Consider the following 17,757-nt stretch of genomic DNA (forward strand, 5'->3'; position numbering starts at 1 on the left):
AGGCAAAGGACATAATGTCATTTAATGTCTCCCCTTACCCTGGTGTGGTTTAACTGGACCAGCTGATGTTTTTGATCTGTGAGCAACAGTAGCCAACCTACTGAACTGCTTGGTTTTATTTCCTGCTTTCAGGCAGGAACACACCCTGGATGAGTCTCCCCCTCCCACTAAGACCCCAAAAAGCAAGTCTTAAACCATTTAATTTGTATGTTTCATATTTTATTTACTGAGTAAGCTGCTTATGTTCTGCAAGATTAATGTAAATGAAGCTGTTCTTTCTTCTCTGGAAAGCAACGGCTGCTTTTTAACCAAACTAGAGTTGAACGGATCTGTCAATCATAAAGACTGAATTATTTGGATAATCGTTTTTATGTTTCAAGCAAAAACGCCAGAATTGAGAACTCAATGATCTCAGGTTATATAAAGTTCACTCATACTGAAACCTTAACAAGTTTCACTTTTATTTCAGAGAATGAAAACATTATGCATTGCAAGCAAAAAAGATCAGCTGAATGCTAAGCTGCCCACACACAACTGTTGACCTTTATTTAGGCAAACTCTTCCTAAACATCCAGCCCCGTTTCTACCGCCGGTCCGTTGTCCGACCGGTTTGTGGGGCTTGTCTACGTCAGACCGGACTGCTGTTTGCTGGTTTGAGTCCGTTCCCCAGAGTTGGCTGGTGGACACCCAGTGACGTCTCCACTGATGACTAACTAGGACTGATGGTCGCCTGATCCTGAGTTAGCGGTGCGGTCTGACACTCTGGCGTCAGCAGGGGCTCCCGGCTGTCTGTTGCCATCAGGGACAGGCAGCCGGTGGAAGTGCTGCAGGGCCTGAGCCACCTTCTCTGGACAAATGTTGTAAACTGGATGGGTTGGAGCCTGCGACAAAGAACAAGAGCAAAATCATTTATCTATTTGCTCTTATTCTTGACCTATTTCTTCAGAATGAAAACAATTCTGCACTTTATTAAGTTTTATGTAAATGGCCTTTTCAATGTTTGTGAGACAAATAGATCAAGAAAATCAACATGAAAAACACCTGATAAAATATAATACAATTCATTACAACAGCACTGCAATAAATACTACTTTTGTCCTGTTCTGTATTTGGTCAGCTTAGTTTGTGGTAGGGAAAAAAAGGAAGAAGATGCTGCCCACAGAGGGGGTATTTGTTGCAGTATTAGCATATTTTAGATAAAACGTGTTCCTGACATTTTGTCCAGGGCCAGTAGGTTTGTAAGACATAAGACCATAATTCCAACCTAAAGCATAACGTCCACTTTAACAAAAATGTGATGAAACCAACCCACAGTTGAGTTTTGTATGATAATCTGAGAGGTGTAATATGCATATGCATGTGTGGGGGGGGTAGACTTACTGTAACCAACTGTGAGTGCCAGTAATACAACAGGAAACAAAACAAAACCAACCGGTGCCACTGACATCTTTAAATAAAACCACATGCCATCTTAATTTCAACATCAGCCAACGTCCGTGCTTCTCATTTTATATTTGCATCAAAATGGAAACTGTTCATGAAGTAAACCCACAGACCATCATGCTGAAAATGAAAAGCACGTCATTCATTCAGAGGTGCAAAATTGAGGAACAGTGTCGTGCTCTCTTGACTAAATTCATGTGAAATAGTCAATGTGTCAAACCTGCTAACATCATGTTTGGTGATAAAAGCATCCTTTGGCTGTTGCTGAACTTTTTGAGCCACTTCACAGACAGAAAAGTTCTGATAGTCTAGACTTTTCTTGGTAAAGACTAAAATAACCACTCTTTATTTTTTTTAACTTTGTCTATCAGAGAGATGCAGTAGGGAACACAAAAAAGAGGGGGGGGGGGGGACGACGACACAAATCATAAGCAGCTGGCATGGCCGATAAAGTAGCCAAATAGAGAGTTGGTTCATTATGGAAGCCACAAGCAACATTACCGCTGATAACAAGGACTGTAGATGTCAATCAATCAGTCTGGACACGCCCACACAGGCCTGGGGAAGAGGTCCAATCAGCCAGGTTAACTGAAAAGACCTGTGTGGGGTTTCAGGCCCTTTACACAGCAAAAAAAGACCCACACCAGAGCTTAATTTAGGGCAGGGAAAAACTTTTGGAGAGGCATTCCAACACATGGCCTTCATTTTCAGGTAAAGCAATCAGCATCAGGTAAGTTATTTGAAAATCGAATAGGCCGCCGTGCCAACTGGTTTTATCCTGGCCACCGCTGCCACTGTTTTGTATATGTTTAAGGGTTGTTTGTTGCTGTCATGATGTGTAGAGACATGACATTTAATTGGTTGTGTGTGGTAGGAGGGGCTGGCTGTCACGCCGCCATAGTCACTGAATGGCACACACAGCTTATGTCATGATGGGATTCTTTATAAGGTGGATTTGCTTTTGTTGCTTAGGAAATCAGCTGTTTTTTGTTGTGGGGCTAACTCTCACTCTTTCCATGCTGGTTGCTCGTTGCATTGCTAAGGCGGTACTAGCATGTTCTTTATTGACCCGGAGCTGGAATTGTCATAAAGTAACTTTTGCAGTACTAAAAGAGCTGACAGATGTAACGGATCTGTGCCAAAAGATTTTCTTCATCTGTGCCTTTTGAGAAGTTATTGGTATATTATAATACTGGAGATACCTTCAGCAGTCTCCACCTCATGCGTTTCTACTAAAAACAAATCGTTTTCTGATATTGAAAATAAAATCCCATCTCTGAATGAATCAACGCTTGTTCAGCCGAGCGTCCCGCCCCCCCCCCCTCTGCTGCAGTCTTACCAATCTGTTCTCCTCCTTGCCGAGGATCATCTCATGATGGAGGTCCATGTTTCCAAAGTGCTGTGCTATGGAGAGGCCGCTCAGGCAGTAACACGTGTGGTAAAAATCTCTGGATCTGGACACATGAAGACATAACACGAGACAGTGTAAATGACGTGCATGAGTAAAAACCATGTGAATCACATTTGAGACATTTCCTGTGAGACATGTAACGCATCTGAGGACAACAATGCGTAAATGCGCACGGGAGCAGCAGCTCTGTTCTGCTCTGTTCCCAGTACTAATTTTCTCATTAATATCCGTTATTTCACCAACAATCCATCCACTATTGATCAGAATGTTCATTTTTATGACTCGATCCGTAGATAAAAGGTTTGCTGGACGCGGAGTATCTCTAAACCAGCAGACGGAGCTAGCTTATTGGTTATGAGGGTTAGGGTTATCCTGTTTTTGATCGTATTGAGGATAAGTTTACATGGCACAGAGAAATATCTCTCTCTCTCTCTCTCTCTCTCTCTCTCTCTCTCTCTCTCTCTCTCTCTCTCTCTCTCTCTCTCTCTCTCTCTCTCTCTCTCTCTCTCTCTCTCTCTCTCTCTCTCTCTCTCTCTCTCTCTCTCTCTCTCTCTCTCTATGATCTGGTGAAAAGTAGTCAGAAGTAGCTTGGATCACACTCTGATTCACATTAAATATTCTAAGAACAGCTGATTTCTGGCGCAGCAAACCGCTTCGGCGGGCGGTATTTGTGCGTTCTATGAATAGCATCCTGTGTGCATACATGCTCGTAGTGTGTTACTGACTTGCCGGGCTTATCCACGAGGCCCCCGGTTGGGTTCTGACAGCAGAGGAGGATGTACTCCTGCAAGGCCTGCTGCTCGAACATCCACCGCTGCCGACTCAGCTCCGACTCCCCTGCACAAACACAAAACTTATAGTTTCACTTTTTGGTTTAAAAATAGAAGGGAAAAAAATGACTCAAGACGTGTCATCATGCTTATACTGCCTTAACAAAAGGTATGGCTTTGCGCGGCGTCGTCCAGTCCAGACGGAGCGCCAGGTGTAGTTTTTGAGGAACCAATAAGCACAACAATAATAATTTTTTTTGTCTTTTAACGGGTTGGTTCTAATTTAAAAACAACCCTACTCTGTACCATAGACTGTATATTCATTCACTATTTAATTAATAATATACAATCATGCTCTGTACCGACCACTGAGCCACTGTGTGTATCCAGTGCAGCTCTGCAAACTTTATTAAATTACACTTAATACCTGCGCAGTTTTTCTTGGTTTATTGTGGACAAAATTCCATTTGGTCATTGATTTTTTTTGGTGGCTATAGGGAAAATTCTTGAGTCCGATGATGCAATTTTCTCTACATATTTGTGTGAAAACTGCAGTTGACTCTCAAAGGAAAAAAGCAGTATTGATCAGTTTAATAACCTGCTCTGTGATTAGACCGTTTCCTCTGTCTTGACACTTTAAAAAAAAAATGAGCATGAGTTTTGATTTAAGTTAAATGAATTAAACGTTGTGGGCCAGTCCGTGTGTTTTCACAGCTCTTAAAAAAAGACGTTTTACTACGACCAACGATGCAGTACCTTGTTTGAATAAAGCTCTGTGGAGTAGAGGCAGGAGTCCAGCCTGCCAGAAGGAGTAGCAGCCGTCCACCAGTTTATTACAGCGGCCCTGGAAGCCTCCTTCGTATCGCATCTGCCTGCTGACCACCCACCGCTGAGGGACACACACATCAAACACGCTTTAATCCAATCGCCCGTACCTTCCGTTTCACTCTGATCTTCTAGTTGGGTGTAATCCCATCTACCCCGAACACTGCCACAGCTGGAAACTGTGTACAAATATAATGTTCTAGCTTTTTCCTCATGAAGTTACATCTTTGATCAGTAATCAACACCATAAATGCTATTAATGAGTTCAGTGCCGTCTTTATTTGATTAGAACTGACAGGCTGATCCCTCATTGGCCTGGCTGCACTGTGGGAATTAAGCTGTTTCCCTGTCTCTCATCCTTCACAAGCAAATATGTCCGTTTGTCCTGTAAAATGCCAGTGATGTTTGAGATATATATATATATTCATTCAAACGAAGCACCTGGCATTGATTATTATTTCACATACGTGAAGAATGTCGAGAGACTTTGATGACTTCCACAGGAGTATTTCGTGACCACTCGACCGAGGAGACGTTTAAGCAGCCAGTACAGTTTAACCACGATTTTTTTAACACGCAGTAACGTCCCAACTTTCTACAGTGGCTGTCTTCCTGAAGGTGGATTTAAACTCCTGCTGGAGGCGTTGCGTTTAGCTGAACCTTTAAGGTAAACGTAGATAATAAAGGTGCACAAACGCAGATACTAAAGCTTAGTTCAGCCTGTTTCTCTCTCTCTCGGGGAAGTAATCCAAAACATTGCAAAAATAAGATTTTGGAATGTACAATAACAAAAAAAACAACAAAAAAATAACAAAAATCTGTTTAAATGCTTTAAGCAATTATTTAAAAAATTAGAAACTTTCAACATAATACAGAGTAACAGTCAGAGTGTTGTGGGCGGGACATTAAGTCAGACTCGGTGAGTGAAACCGGAGCAGAAGGACAGACACAGAGCTGTGGCCGAGCCAAAGTAGCACACTTTTTAATTATTATTATACTTTATCGGTTATCAAGCAAATAAACGCTGATACAGATGACCTGCAAACTACCAAAAAACGTCCCAGTATTCAGCCGGGGCTGATAATCGGCCTAACCCTTTACCACAACATGGTGTCTGGAAATTCCGCCACCACTTCTGCAGCCCTGTGCTTGCTGTACAGATTCTTTAGGAGGAAAAATATGCGTGCTAATCAGTACATTTTTTATTGTTGGAATGTAAATGATTAATTCAGTCTCTCAGAGACGGAGCTGGGGCTGTTCTATGCACTATGATCGGACTCTGTGATAGCCAGCCTGGTGTTAACTTACAACCTTTGCCCAACCGCTAAAGACCACCTCTGGCACCTGCAGCTCCAATGACACTCAGGAAACCACTGAGACAAAAATCCATATTTACAGTTCAGTGACAGAGGCCATGTAAGAGGGTGTGCTCTGTTTACCTGTGACTTTGGCTGGGTGTTGAATGGATATTACTTCAGAGCTGGGAGTTGAGAGCTGTGACACTGAATTTGAATATACTGTATGATGAACAATAGTGCTGGGAGAGCGTTTTACATTCTTGATATTTAGAATTTAACTAAATGATGCCCACACACAAATGTGACTGTGAACAGTAGCTTTCAATAAGGGATGTAAAAATAAATCTTTTTTTTCTCCAGATGACAGTGAGTTCCAGGTCATTAGGCATCTGCCCTGCTGCAGAGTCCCTGAGCACAGCTCTAAAGCTCTACCCAAGCTAAAGCTTCAGGGCTGCTGTCGCAGGCAAATGGCATGAGCATTTCCCTACAGGGATCAACACAGTCTCCCAGTGGTGACAAGCCACTGATGGAAACTTTGTCCTCCAATGTGCCAAGAGCCTAGCGCCAACATGAAAACTAAAAGGAAAACAAATGTCTCAGTGTCGCCTCCAACTACTTTTCTAAATGCTTTTGCGAGACAGAAAGGGTTAATGAATACACACTCAAGGAAACTTATCTAAGACACGGGACAAAATCTGATCTAAATAAGCAAAGCAAAAAAAAAAGAAGGGGGATAGAGATATTGTACTATATATACTTCAGCAGAAAGGCTCTGTTGTGACTGATAACGATAGGTTAACCTGTTTTATGCTATTCTTATTTGTTATATTTCCCCTGTGGTTGTAAAAACGTCAGGAGTTTCTCACCAGCAACCCTTTAAGATCCAGCATATGTTCTTTTCCCAGGATGACGAGTGCAGCTGTGCCACAGAAAGTGTAGCCGCCGTGGGCCTCCAAGCCCGGCACTCCACTCAGACCCCCCTCCCAGTTCTGACAACTGGAGACAGAGAATAGTAAAACCCTCAGTGGCAACACGGTGTTTAATGATTTAAATGATTTAAGTAGGCTGCTGTGGCGGCGGTGGTTTGTACCTGAGGATCCAGTTGGTTGTGTCCTCAAACAGTTTAGGTGTGAGGATGTTTGTGAGCGACGCTACAGAGGCTGCACAATATGCACTCCTGTTAAAAAAAACAAAACACAGGCTGATATGGATCAACAAAGAGAGACAGGAAGTCTGTTCTCGCTACACATTATCGTCCGACGATTTGTATCTTCAGACTGCCAGCAGGCCAAATATAAACATCATTTTGTTTTTTAGGTTTTTGTTTTTACTTGTAGTCAAGGGACTGTAAAGCTTTAGGAATTAATAAGCAATCTCTTTTGATTTTTATTGAGAAATGCCTTGAAAAGACAAGAAACAATGAGAAGTTGATCCGAGTTAGTTTTGTGGCCAAAGACTGACGGCTTCCTCCTGCCTGCATGACCAGTGTTGTTTATCCTAGGGGAAAAAAAACATATCAGACTAATACAAGGACAAATAACTAGGACAAATTCAATATTGGTTTTGGCTTCTTAAGGACATTTGTGGCTTATAATAATACAAAAGATACATTTGTGTAATCCTTTTACATAATAGCAGCATCGCCAGTGAGCTAGCCATACAACTGTAGAATGTAGAGAACATATCTAGATTTCATGTCCAGATACAGTCCAATAAATCATTTATCTCATTTGAAGGATAAGGCTGGTGTTATTCAATGTGTTTGTTGTCAACAAACAAATTAAATTATAACTAGTCCTCTCTTCTCCACCCAGTCTGTGGCACTCAACCCCAAAACATAAATTGTTAAGAGTCACAAAGTGTGTGTGTGTGTGTGTGTGTGTGTGTGTGTGTGTGTGTGTGTGTGTGTGTGTGTGTGTGTGTGTGTGTGTGTGTGTGTGTGTGTGTGTGTGTGTGTGTGTGTGTGTGTGTGTGTGTGTGTGTGTGTGTGTGTGTGTGTGTGTGTGTGTGTGTGTGTGTGTGTGTGTGTGTGTGTGTGTGTGTGTGTGTGTGTGTGTGTGTGTGTGTGTGTCTTAAACTACTCCTGTGATGAAGGACCATGTTCTGTTCTCTGGCACAGAGGAATAAGCTACATCAGGCTTTAGACACGCAGACAAGACAAGACAAGACACAAATTGTTGGTAGGATCAATTAATTGTTGGTTTTGGCCGTTTCATGGGATTTGTTGACAAGAATATTGAAAATCCCCCCCATTAATCCTTAAATGAAAAGTGGGTTTGAGCAAATCATCCTGCTTTCTAGGCTAAACCTGTTAAACCCCTTTTTTAGCTCATGTACGGCTATCATACGTTGCTTTCACAGGGCAACAGCAGATAAGAAAACCCGTCTAAGAGGGAAAAAAGAGTTTAAATAATACATAACAGCAGCAGAACATTAATTGGTTGGCAACAGATAACAGCCTACTGAGAGTGTAAAAGTAACTTTGACTTCTGAGGTTCTTTGTGCCTCAAAGCTGCTTATTAAAAAGCTCTCTCTCTCTCTCTCTCGCTCTCTTATTTATATATATATATATATATATATATATATATACACACACACACACACACACACGATGTTGGTATTTCTCATCTTTTTAATCAACACCATAGGAAAGGGAGAAAAAAGGAAGTCTCACTTATTAACCGAAACACAAAATGTGTTGACTGTCACGCACATTCTCTTAATTTTGACTTTGGTGGAAATGTATCTTCCCGCGTGATGCCAAAACAAAACAAAAAAAGGAGGAAAGAGAACCAAGGTTAGAGGCGGTAGCTCTCACCTGACATCCACCTCCCCTCCAACGTGCATCACAAACGAGCCATCCGGCTGCTTCACTGACAGTAGGAAATCTAACAGCTTCTCCCTGCAGAGGGTTGGCAGACCAGGAGGAGAGAGTAGAGGAGGAGGAGGAGGAGGAGGGGATATAATGGGCACAGTGAAGGAGATAAGGTGAGAGAAAGAACAGAGGGGAGGCGGTGGAAGGGAAGTGGAACAGCTTCAGTACTGCAAATTTTATAAAGAAGTCAAGTCAACACACAAATCACGACCGTGAACCTTTTCTAGCTTCAGTTACGCAGATATAAATGAAGAGTAAGAAGTCGTGTGAACACTATCTCCACATGCTATTATAATAAGCTACAGGTATATATGAATACATTATTTTCTAAAAAACATTATACAGCCATTGATTAAAAGCTTTGAAATGTGAATATGGTTATCATTATATTTACTAATCAATCTTAATTCACACTGTGTGTGTGTGTGTGTGTGTGTATACACACACACACACACACACACACATACCTTTTGAAGTGACATGTTTTCAGTGTAGGTGCTTATTTTATCTATAGTACGTTACTCGGTTAGCGTTCTAATACAAAGTCACCATAACTAATTTCTGATCTTGTCATCCGATGCAATGTGTGTATTTTTTTTTGTGAGTCTTTAGGATATAAATTAGTAGTCTTGACAACAGAATGTGGCCTCTACTTTGAAACTGCTGAGCGGTTTGGATTTTTTTAAAGACTAAAAGACTTTATCAGCCAATCCCCTAAACCAGAGATCTCCAACAGTGGGCCCGGGACCTTTAGGGGGGCATCAGAGATTCAACTGGGCCCAAGATTTTTGTGTAATCATTTTCAAAAGCCAAAATGTCTGCAAATATACATCAACACGAGTCCAGCAAACTTTTATCAAAGATTTCAACCTATTTCTATTTTTTTTCATTTAAACATTGATGCAAGGCTTCAGATATAATGAAGCTTAAGGATTCACTGTGCATGTATGTTTAACATAATGTGTAATGTATCCTGTATTAACATCCAAAACCTAATTCATAAATATTGCCTACACATTTTTTTTATTTTAAGCCAAGTTTATTATGCAACTAATTTTGATACATGACGTAGTGGTCTCTCTCTCTCTCTCGTAAGGGGTCCTTGGCCTAAAAAAACATTGAGGACCCCTGCCCTAAACGGATGTCAGTAAATTGTGCAGACATCAGATCCACCATCCACCAAGTGTCTTAAATCTAAGCTGAGTATTTACATTCAAATATCTCCAAAGAAAGCATCCAGGCACCTAGGTTTTGAATCGATACACCAGCTAAGTAGACTAGTAAGTCTGTTTGAAGTCTGCTTCAAAAGCAAACGTTTCTGTGCTTTTAACGTTGAGCTTTGTCACCTTGTTGTGGTATTAGGACAGTGGGATGACTGTGGACTATGGTTGCGTGACCATCACTGTACCTGTTGATAATATCATAGGCCTGTTGTGTGCCGATGATACAGAGGGCGTTGACAGCAGCGTAGGTAGGTGCGAGGTGGGCGTGCTGTCCTGGTCCCCCGGCAAAACCGCCTGCTGGGCTCTGACAGCGCGCCAGAAAGTGACACACACTGGAGAGAAGAACATGAAGTTATGACCCAGAAATTGTTGAATTGTCTTATCTTCCACAGATAGACAGACACCATAACCGATTAATACTAATACCGACATATCAAATGACCAAAAGAGAATGTAAAAGTGGGTCTTGAATATTTGATTACGGCATCTGCACTGATTATGCAAACAATGGAGTTGAAGATAAAAGCATTAAACAGTGATGGCTATAGAAACATGAGCCCATGCATTTTTAACTGTGTGTTTTGGGAACAAATGTTTATCACTGTAGTTTATGCAAAAGTGCGTGAACACATAGGGAAACAGCAAGCTTGTTCAATGAAATGTTGAAGAAAGACTTTCCCTACTTTCATACAGATAGACCACTGCTAAATAAATTATTATAAGCGCATCGTTTTGGGAGCAGACTGAATGGAAGATGCTCTCTTCTCTTTCACTAACCACAAACGGGGCTGCTCGGTCTCTATCAGAGCTGATTTCACAATGTATACACTACGTATAAAGCTGGGTGATGCTCAAATAGACGCCACATGAACAAGATCTTTTCCTTTAAATTCAAAAACAAATGTGCATGTCTTACTTGGAAAAACTTTTCTCACACCTTGTAAACACACACTTTCTATCCACTCAATCGTTATAGCAAGGATTCTGCCACTCAGGCTTGCAGAGCTTCAGCTGACAGTAAAGCGAGCGCCACTGGCTTAGTTCCCTCTAGCTGACGTGGCACAGAGCACAGTTTCAATTCTTTCCAGCCTCTGTGCACCGAGCTGCTGCTCTCACAAATGTCCTCTTCATCCTCTGCCATGGAGTAAAATCACAAAACCGCGAGCATGCCGTGAGCAAACCGAGATGGAATGGAAAGCGACATTAACTTTGGCCAGCCAGTCCGGGTTTCAATAATTACCATAGAACAATGTACACTAGATGGGTCAGATAAAGCCGTGTGCTTTTGTGTGTGTGTGTGTGTGTGTGTGTGTGTGTGTGTGTGGCCAGCCAGCTGGTGTGTTGGCACGCCTCAATGTAATAATTAGAGTGTGGGTTGCCAGCCTGGCATTTCTACTCGCTATGGGGTTTGCCGGGTGTTACTTTTGACTGGCAGTAATTTAATCAAATGACATTTTGGTGGCAATAAAAGCAACTTCGTTTGAAGTTTGACTGCTGAATTAGCACATTTTAAAATAAAACACAAACACAACTATTTGTTCTATTGTGTCTTATAGGGCCATGTGGTTAGGGCATTCATATTATAGTACTTGAACTATATTTTGACGTTGTAAGACACAAACAAAAACTATTTGCAATTGGACTGTTTGTGTGTAGCTGCTGCAGCTAATTCTCAACATGTTTGCATTGCAGCAGCATTAGCTCTACTCTAGTAATTAGGAGAATGATGCAATGGTAATACATTTGTCCCTTGGTAGCGGCTTAGTTGAAAGGGAGAGGGAGAGAGAGAGAGACACTTACTCTGAGGCAACTGCAGCAGGAATGGGCTCTTCTAGTAACTCCAGACTGTGAAGAATCCAGAAGCAGAGCCACGGCCTGCTAGCATCCAGACACTACCCGCACATGGACAGACAGCACGGGCATCAGATGACCAATTATAGAGATAAACGAGATATTGGTATCAGTCAGTCAGAGGCAGAGACGAGAGTAAACAGAGCTGGAGGAAAATGATAGAGCTGACAAACGCAACAATAACACACCGCTTATTTCCAGCGGCCTGTTAATTTATAATGGTAATTATGTTGTTGTTTTTTTTTACAACAAAGCAGTGATTTGTTTTTTTTGTCCTTTTTTATTACATAATATCATGACTCAACTTCTAATTTCTGTTTCAACATTGCTATAATGTTTGCGTTGGACATATAAATACTGCAATCTAGTCAATCAAAGGAAACACTCATATGATCAAGTCTGAGGTTAAATCAGTCATGATATTGAACTCAGTAATTTTTTTGCAGTGTGCTTTCTATTTAAAGCAGAGAGAGCCAATCATCCAGAGGCAGTGAGTGTTACTATCCTTCTGTCCTGGTTATTACTGACACACAGGAACTAATGCAACCTCTGAGTGAACACCAGGGGAGGACTGTCATACTGTGTGTGTATAATACACTTAAATGGCGCTAAAAGATGTTTCAGCACGTGTTATACTGTACCTCATATGCATCAGATAAGTGACGTAAGCCCTTCTTGAGATATTGGTAGTGTTGTTCCCGCAACAACGTTGGCCTGAAGACCGAACACAGGGCAGATCAATTAGAAATGGGTAGCAGCTTGAAAGTATCAGAAAATGTCAAAACAGAAATCTGAGAGGGGGTTAAGAGGCGGAATTTCCTCCCTTTATTAGAAACGCTATCCTTGGCCACACTTGTTTTTGCTATTTTAATATCATGTGTAACCTAAAGTCCTACCGCAAAATAAAAAGGGGTTTCATATTTCAAACAATCAGTTGTCCACCAGGTAATCAATCGGCTTGCTTCTCATTTCGCACTCATGTTTAAGGCTTTTTGCTTTCATTTTTATTAAAAAGAGATTCCAGGATTGTACCTCTATATATTTTTTGTGATGAAAAACACATTAAATAACGATACCACAAAATCGGTGAGAAACAGGCAATTGTATCAGCCTATCTTAATTTACATATATACTGTATTTTAAGGTAGTTCAGAACCTCGGCAGCCCAATTAGTGGCTCCTTTGCATTTTATTGCCAATGTTTTATTCACTTTCTATTAGCAGAGTATTCTGGGCTGTCCTCATTAAGAAGGGAAAAAGAAAGAGGAACATAAAATCTAGGTAAACAAACGCATCACTTTTACATTACTGAATCCTTGTTTTAGATATTGTTTGTTTTGTACGTATTTTTTCGTTAGTTTTGTGCCTTTGCATAAAGGCCCGTCTGGGGGACGAAAACTGCAAAACTAGCTGGTCAGATGTGTCATAAATCCATGACATCTGTCCCCCCCCAAACCATTATGTTATTTGCTAACATAATGTTATTATGTTATTTTTTTTACCATTATGCTACCATTATGTTAAGCAGCCCAGAGAAGGCTTTCATGTGAGATGAGTGCAATTAACCTAAAAAAAAAACCTTTTATCATAACTTTAATGCAAAAGATGCAAACCAACCCTGTGTAGTGTTAAACCCAAAGTCCAGTCCAAACAGATGATCGTTGCTAAATATGCAACCTACTAATGACTACCGTTCCTTTTTCTTGTAGTACATTTCCCCATTGACTGCAATGCTGGTGACATTCAGGTACACACAGTTGTCATAGAAATGAGATGAGTCACCCATTAAGAGGAGCAAAGTATGTGGGCTGATCCACACGCTATATAGATAACAGCCATCATACGTCACCATGCAGCCATCTCTACAGGCAAACAGCAGGTGTCCATGATCAAAAAACAGCCACAGCTAATGAGCATTGCTCTTGGAAATGTCTCATAATGGCAGTACATCTATTCAACATCATGAGGCCTTGATTGGAGCCCTCTGGAAACCACCACATGACCTGTCTATACGTACACAGACCCTTTCCTTTTTGGATGTTGTGTACATGGAACCTTCGACGGTGCGCATCCATGGAGCGCCGGGAAAGACCCTGGACACTTGGCGCAAAGTCGCTGACTCATTGAGGTCTGGGCGCACAAGGCTACAGCCTTGTGTGCGTGTGTTTTGGTCCCTTGCCTTGTGTGTGTCTATTTGTGTGTGGGTTTGTGTGTTTCTTTTTCTGAATGTGTTTTGTTTTGTCCCCCTCCTTCCCAGCTTTCCTCTTGCTCTGATGTCATGCACACGTGAGCAACAATAACCTCATGAGATCGAGGCGGCAGTGGGTTTGCAATGCAGGCAGCGCAGTTGCTTTTCCCCGACTGACTGAGACCCAGGCTGACCCAGAGCATGCTGGGAAATGCCTGCCTCTCGGCTGATCTACCCGTGGATTTGTTCAGAATCAACTCAAAATGATGTTTTCTATAAACTTTTTGTTTTTGAATCAGAGGCATTTTAATTGCCATTTGTGTGATTTAAAGGCTTATTCTGTACAGAACGCATGTTGTGTGACTGATAGTTAGATTTAGAAGTCAGAGACTAAATCCGCTCTGATTACAGATAATCTACGGTCTGTTGTTTATTAACATCAGCAACAAATCACATGTAGAGAATTTTGACATCTACTCTGTCTTGATAAAAAGTGGAAACTGTGTACATGCTGTTATATGGGTCTAATATCATTTTATTATATCAGAATCAGACAGGATGTGAGTGTTTCTTTACTCCTTGTTCAGCCTGAAGGCTGCAGGTTTATCGCAGCTTTTTTGTCCCCGCCGCCGGCTGCTGCTGCCTGCTCTCGTCCACTTTCCAGGCGAGGCGCAGTTCATCTCGAGTGAGCTTATTATCCAACCAATTTGTTACCTTGGGTTTGAAAATGCATGTTTTTTTTTCAAGACGATTTCTTTCATATATACTGCATAAAGGCTTTTATGACATACTGAGTTGAGGCCAGGCCAATTTAGTGTTCTGATTTCACATTATTGTACTACAGTAATATCTGACAAGCTGAGTCAAATTTCTGAAGCAAGACGAAAAAAAGCTAGGCCTACTTCATTTATTATTTTATACAAGCATTACATTCAATGTAACAGACTACATTTTAAACCATGAAATATTTGATCCATTTATGCTCAATATTGAGGATGTCAAATCGTTTGCCAGTCCCAAAAATGTTCTAATCTTCTCGATTATTTTATAACGCATATATTCAATCACATTGTTGTTAACATGTTGTCGTCTTTTGACAGCTGAGACAAATGTCAGAAGGAACAATAATGTCTGGAGGGCAGAGTTTTTCAAAAATTAGTATTTCCTGGAATAGATTTTCTTGTCAGATCTCGGGTGGATGTCGGTAAGCACTAAGCATGTGTAACAGCCTCAAAACCGCTGATGTACTTGGACCTAATGGAACAGTACTGCAATTAGAGATTCTTCACTAGGATCATTTAGCTTGGCCACTTTTCAAGTCTCAAGTTTTATGACTGTAAAAAAACATGTTTTTCCCCTGAAAATTCTGTGTTTAAAGGCCAAGTGGAACAGTGGGAAAAAGATGAGTCAGAGGAAAACTCAAAAACATATATATGCAAACCCAACCGATGTCTGTGCTGCTTCCATTTGTCGGAACTTGTTCTTGTAAGAGATGGGCTGTTAGCTGTAGAAACACACCTTTTCTCTCTGGATACTTACTGTGGTAAGCTGTGTATTTGCTTGTAAACACTGATGACTTCTTCAATGCTGCGTTCCACTTTTTTCTAGTTAAAAACAGAGGACAGGAGCTGGTCATTACCATTAGGCAAATGCAGAGGTATGGTTTGTTTATAGAGAAAAATACTTAAAATGCAAACTTATGCAACACACTAGTAGAGCCTAACCGATAAAGCATTTATAAGGCCGATATTGATAGAAAAATTTGGTGATCCAATATTCCAATATTTTGGCCGGGGGGGGGGGGGAAGAAGCCATTTGCATGACCAAACTGATTTCCCTAACATTAGTAATTTGTAGTTATTTATGAGTGTTCATTATAATAGGATAATGCAGTATAAAAATAAATAAGCTTGATTGTTTTATTGTCACAACAGAACAAAGGAACATCAAAATAAAGTTCTGATGAATAAAATGTATAAAAAATACAAATTTAACATTCAAAGTCCTTTTGAACAGAAACCCAATAACAAAAAGTGTTGCCAACAGAGACGTCGTAGAGCGCCATCTGGCGGACAAACTATGCAATGCCAAGACTCATAACATGGTTGAAGGGTTTTTCGTCCGTTTTAAAAAAAATATGAATTTATTAGAATCATTTATTTGTCATAAATGATTCTAAATGAATATAAAAAAATCATTCAGCCATTATAATTGCAGATACCAATAGTTTGGAAAATGCCTAGTATTGGCCCGCCGATATATCGGTCGGGCTCTATTTACTAGTAACAATATAATTTTTTTTAGATTTTTACAAAACATCTGAACTTTCTAAAGTTATATTCTGACTTAGCACACCACTTCTGATAGAACACCTTTTTTTTTTCTCAAAAAAAATAAGCAAACGATGACAACAGTTATGATGTAAAATGATTTGGAGTCCATTTGAAATAAGATCAATTGGAAATACTGCTTGATATAAGGATAAAAGAAGCAATGCTTTACAACTAAAGAATTACCACCAGATGTGATATTTACAGTTGAACGATAAACATGTCAGTGCTCTCTGTTAGACAAACTATACAATGAATGGTTGGATGGATGCAATTTAGCTGTTGAGCTATCATCAGGACTTTAACATTGTGGCTTTACAAAATATCAATGCTGAAGAACATGCACTTCCCCCTATCAAATAAAATAGTGAAAAACTAAATCATATCTGCCGATTCTAATTTATCTGTGATTAGCCAAGTGTGCCCATAATATCATCTCAGCAATTTAGTCTAGGGGCCTACAACTGGAGGGGACCAACTAAATTGAGGAAAGGTGGTCACATTTCTTTCAGAAGGTCTTTAAATGAATTGCTACGGCCCTAAATAAATTTAATGACACGCAAACTGTAGTTTAACTTAAGTCAAGACAATATAACATATCTAATTGACATGGAGCTTTTCCTCCAAGTCTCGTTAACGGTTTTACACTAATGGGCTGCGTCGTACCAAGGCTTAACTGTTTAAGTTACTTAGCCATTAGCTAACTTAATTCATAAATACTTAATCTCATTAAGTTGAGTTACAATGCTATAGCTACTATAAACAAAAAAAGCTCAAGTTTGCTAACTAGCTAATGGACGAGAACCACTTTCCGTTCATTCTTCTAATCTATGGGCCGATTCATGGTTATAAAAATGAAGTGTGTGAGAGTTGAATTTCTGTCACACTTCTTCCAGACGCGCCTTCATCCAGAGAGGAGAGCTGCCACTCAACCCCAGCGGCATTAGCATGAGCTACATTCCCTAATAAAGCTAATCTGTGCCTCCGCTCACCTGCTCCCGTGAAGTCACTGTTTCCACCCCGTCATCAGCGAACATTGCTGCGGAATGGCACTCACTAAAGCACCGCAAAGGCGTCGTAACGTCGTCCATGATGATGATGATAGGCCCCGTTATATGTGGTGATGCGGCTAGTTTTGTTTTGATAGTTCGCTTAGTTAGTTTCAGTGCACTCCGCTCACTTCCTGCTGGGATTGGAATGGGCGGAAACTGCGAGCATACCCGCTACGGCGTCTCCAAGGGAACAAACCTCTGTCTTTCACCGTAGTGCGAAAAACGGCACACAAACACACACACGCACAGCCTCTTGTAAAAGTATTTGGCGTGAGTTTTCTGATAAAATATGAATTACCGAGTGAGTACATGACTATGTATCTGTTTTATTTAATGTATATTCTTTCATTAAGGGAATGCCACTGACGTCGAAAGAAGCAATACCGACGCGCGCGTTATTTCTGCCATTGGGCTACATTAAGTCAGATACAAACAAAACAAAAAGTACCGGAAGTTGTATTATTTTGCCTTCAAAATAAACCTTCAAAACGT

The 17,757-nt window shown here is 40.7% G+C and overlaps 1 protein-coding gene across 1 annotated transcript; it reads right to left on the reverse strand.

Annotated features, from left to right (window-relative positions):
* Positions 1–434: 434 nt before the first annotated feature.
* On the reverse strand, positions 435–17,481 carry fntb (farnesyltransferase, CAAX box, beta). Its single transcript, XM_034900531.1, has 12 exons — positions 17,206–17,481; positions 15,423–15,487; positions 12,338–12,410; positions 11,646–11,737; positions 10,031–10,177; positions 8,566–8,649; positions 6,838–6,924; positions 6,614–6,743; positions 4,381–4,513; positions 3,580–3,691; positions 2,783–2,897; positions 435–881 (listed from the first exon to the last, which is right to left on the reverse strand). Exons 1-12 carry the CDS (start codon positions 17,302–17,304, stop codon positions 714–716), a joined length of 1,305 nt encoding a protein of 434 aa, XP_034756422.1. The 5' UTR covers positions 17,305–17,481; the 3' UTR covers positions 435–713.
* Between the last annotated feature and the right edge of the window lie 276 nt (positions 17,482–17,757).

Source organism: Etheostoma cragini, chromosome 18 (genome assembly GCF_013103735.1).
Source record: "Etheostoma cragini isolate CJK2018 chromosome 18, CSU_Ecrag_1.0, whole genome shotgun sequence".
In the NCBI taxonomy this organism is placed as follows: domain Eukaryota; kingdom Metazoa; phylum Chordata; class Actinopteri; order Perciformes; family Percidae; genus Etheostoma; species Etheostoma cragini.

Excerpts from the sequence above, each read along its gene's own strand:
- fntb (XM_034900531.1), bottom strand. The coding sequence starts at position 17,304 with ATGGACGACGTTACGACGCCTTTGCGGTGCTTTAGTGAGTGCCATTCC. Across the intron at positions 3,692-4,380 it reads CAGAGCTTTATTCAAACAAG|GGGAGTCGGAGCTGAGTCGG; the intron begins GTACTGCATCGT and ends GTGTTTGTGCAG. Across the intron at positions 882-2,782 it reads GCAAGGAGGAGAACAGATTG|GCTCCAACCCATCCAGTTTA; the intron begins GTAAGACTGCAG and ends TCTTTGTCGCAG.